This window comes from Lactuca sativa, chromosome 9 (assembly GCF_002870075.4).
Source record: "Lactuca sativa cultivar Salinas chromosome 9, Lsat_Salinas_v11, whole genome shotgun sequence".
NCBI lineage: Eukaryota > Viridiplantae > Streptophyta > Magnoliopsida > Asterales > Asteraceae > Lactuca > Lactuca sativa.
Window position 1 is genome coordinate 69,022,387 of NC_056631.2, and position 3,943 is coordinate 69,026,329.

At 32.9% G+C, this 3,943-nt stretch overlaps 1 protein-coding gene across 1 annotated transcript; it reads left to right on the plus strand.

Moving 5' to 3' along the window:
* Nucleotides 1-1,866: 1,866 nt before the first annotated feature.
* LOC111901667 (protein PSK SIMULATOR 3) lies at nt 1,867-3,571 on the plus strand. Its single transcript, XM_023897552.3, has one exon. It carries the CDS (start codon nt 2,070-2,072, stop codon nt 3,381-3,383), a length of 1,314 nt encoding a protein of 437 aa, XP_023753320.1. The 5' UTR covers nt 1,867-2,069; the 3' UTR covers nt 3,384-3,571.
* Nucleotides 3,572-3,943: the final 372 nt, after the last annotated feature.

Sequence of the window (3,943 nt, forward strand, 5' to 3'; positions counted from 1 at the left end):
ATATTTGACCGTTATTTGGCAAATATTGGTGGGATAACAGTGAAATAGCATTTCTAGCTAAAGTTTTAATTAAATCACTTCATTTATTGTTAAAATATAGATATATGGTGGGGTTTTTTTTGGGATTGACAAACATTGGCTTCTAACATTTTCTAATTTACTATATGTTTTACTTAATGACCTTGTATCCATCCAATACAACACAAGGTTACAAAGGTTCTACATAATATAAAAATACCGATATCCCACCGCGATAACCTATATATCAAATATCGGCCCTTGACCGATATTTGATTTTGAACCGCTATAACCGCATAGCTTATAAGGGTTTTCAAGTCTAAACTCGTATTTTTAATTTGTGCTCATATTAGCAGTAGACGGTGTGATCATTTGGAGATCGATGCCCATGAGTACTTTTAGAAAACTTTTTGATGACATGTTTCAAATAGATTACATTGTGTTTTTGATATTTTATTTTAGGAAACCAAAGGGGATGGGAAGAGAGGGAAGAGAATGGAAGAAAATGGAAGAAAACAACAAGTAATTTGTGTTCTCCGGTTATAGTGGAATTGAAGGGTAGGGAAGGGAATTTGAACATTATACCTTTACAGAGTAGTGCTGAGAAAGACATGTTTAGTTGTTGAAGAAGTGAAAGGGTAATTTGGTCTATTTATGCTTTATTTCTCCTTCCCATCTTAACCAGTCCACTTTTAGAGGGATGAAAATATAGCCATATAGCCATTTAATTGTTGAAGAAGTGAAGGGTAATTTGGTCTATTTATACTTTATTTCTCCTTCCGTTCTTAACCGGTCCACTTTTGGAGGGATGAAAATATAGCCATTTATCCTACCTTCCCCTTCCACTCCATTCCATTCCATAAAAAAACTTAAGAATACACATTCTTTCCCTTCCCTTCCATTCCACTACTTAAATAAACTCAAGAACATGATGTTAAAGACTTTAACATTGTCTTGTGTATTATTTTTACCCCCGTATAAACTTTTTAACAATATATTTTTGATTTGTTAAAAAAGTTTGAAATTGGAATCCTTTTTTGCAATTTGTTTATTTAAATGGGTCCAAAACTATTTTCAAAATTGTTTCCAAATGATTATTTGAATCTATTCCATATCTTATATCCTAAAAGTTGAAGTGAATAGATCCGAAGATATTTTTTTCATTCTCAAATTGAACATTACCATTGCAAAAAAATAATAAATAAATAAAAATGGACAAGTTAATAACTCGAAAACATGACGTAAATGCAAGACTAGAGATGTCAACAGATATATAAAAGTGTATTAATCCATACTCATAAAATAAAAAGTATAAGAGAAGGAGTTTGAAAGAGACATGACAATTTGTTGAGCACCATACTCAACTTATAGTATGCGTTCACTCAAATTCATTAATTTTGCGAGTATTCACCTGGCATGCAAGAATTGCAATTCATGAGATTTGTCATACTTGCGATTTTAATTGCATGACATGCATAGTATAAAATAATTTTTGTCATAAATGAATGTACACTAAATCTATAAGTCCTCTTTTATGAATTTGGTAATCATGTTGTGATAGTTTTTTTGGAAAAAAAAAACGATCATTTTCTTTTATGAGGTTTCAATATTACAATATATGATCATTTTGGTAAATTAGGTTAGGGGGGAGTGGTATAAACTATAAAGAGAAACTTCAAGAAAATGTCGAGCTCCATAAAACCTTTACAAAAAAAATAAATAAATGAGATACTACTTTTTTATTTTCATAATTCAAAATAAAAAGTAAATTTATAAATTTCATAAAAAAAGAAAAACTTTCCTTTCTTTTCAAAAAACAATATAAAAATGGTAATGGTAGATGAACATGCTTCATCCCCATTACTAAAAGAGGGATATTATTCTCCGCATTTATAAAGTAATTAAGTTGACGCTCTCCCACTGCATGTGGCTTTTCGTCTTTCTCAGACACACCACGAGTTTCAATCCTCAATCCAATTCATCTCTTTCTGAATCTGCAACTCTTTCGTCTACAATTCTGATTCTTCTAATCTGTTGATCACACAATATATATGGCTCTCGAAACATGGCTAATCAAAGTCAAAAAAACCATATCACAAAGCTTCGATTCAGTTCGAGCTACCCCACCACCCAAAACTCCGGTAATCAAGAGATCAAGAGTCGGAGTTTTAGCATTTGAGATCGCCGGAATCATGCCGAAGCTCACCCACATGTGGCGGTTTCTCTCCGACGAAAACATCGCTCATCTTCACAACGAATCCATATGCCTAGAAGGTGTTCGAAAAATTGTCTCAGACGATGATCATTTTCTTCTCGGCTTAGCCTGTGCAGAGATCGTTGAGAATCTCAGAGTTCTCGCGAAATCCGTCTCCCGGATAAGCAAAAGGTGCGACGACGCCATTCTCAGAACCTTCGAAACCCTGTTTGATGAGTTTGCGAACTCGGATCACGATCGTTATAATTGGACTCTAAACTCGAAAGAAATGGAAGCTAAGATTAAGAAGATGGAGAGATACGTAACAGCTACAGCTATACTTTACAGAGAGATCGATAATCTAACTGTCATCGAGAATAATTTGAAGAAATCATTGACAAACAGTAAAAAGGATAATCATGAACAGGTGTCTTCAAAGCAACAGAAGATTCTCGATCTACAACAAAAGCTCCTTTGGCAACGACAAGAGATCAAGTACGTAAAAGAGAAATCTCTATGGAACAGAAGTTTCGATTCAGTAACTTCATTACTTGCCACATCAATCTTCACAATTCTTTCACGAATCAAATTTCTCTTCCAAATCACTTCCCACTCATCTGATCAAATCTCGAATTCTTCTTTTTTTGAAACAAACACAAAGATCTTAAAACCATCACCGAACACATTAGGATCTGCTGCTTTAGGGTTACATTATGCGAATTTGATTGTTGTGATGGAGAAGATGATTAGGTCACCTCAATTAGTCGGATTTGATGCAAGAGATGATTTGTATTCAATGTTACCTAATAGCATACGATTGTTATTAAGGCATCGATTGAAAGGAATTGGGTTTACAGCAAGCGATCCAGTTCTTGCAGGTGAATGGAGAGAAGCTTTAGGGAAGATATTGGGGTGGTTGTCGCCATTAGCGCATAACATGATCAAATGGCAAAGTGAAAGAAGCTTTGAACGTCAGAATTTGATGCCAAAAACGAATGTTCTTCTTCTTCAAACGTTGTTTTTTGCTAATCAAGAGAAAACGGAAGCTGCAATTACTGAACTTTTGGTTGGATTGAATTATATTTGGAGATTTGAAAGAGAGATGAATGCGAAGGTGTTGTTTAATTGTACAAATTTCAATTCGTTCAAGAATCAAGAGGATACAAGTTAAGTATACCCTTTTTCTCTTTTTATTTTTTTTCCCTTTATGTTTACTTTTGTAGATTAGTGCAAACTACAAAGATCTGTTTTTGATCTGTTAAATGTACTACTAATGTTTTTAAATGATATATGATTGAGTCAATTTTACGTAAAGTAATCAAATTGGAATTGATAAAATTTATGGATGATATTGCTGTACATGTATAGATAAAATATAGTCGACCCCATTCTTTTTTTTTTTAATATTATTATTATTTTTATTGTTATTAAGATCTAATGACTTAGAAGGGTAATGATATTTGGCTATTTGCTATGTAGACGAAAAAAAAATGCAATTAAATCTTTTTTAATATACATATTACCAAAAATCTTCGTTCAGAACACATATTTTACCATTGATTTTTTTTCTACACATGTGACCTCAAGGAAGTAGAGCCTAGAACCCTTTTCAATTTTTAAGATTTGGTAATATAATATATGTAATCTTTGTATTTTCCCATCAAAAAAGTATCTCAATAAATCATTCGCATATATACACCAACACAAGACAAGGGCCGGCTATACAAGGCG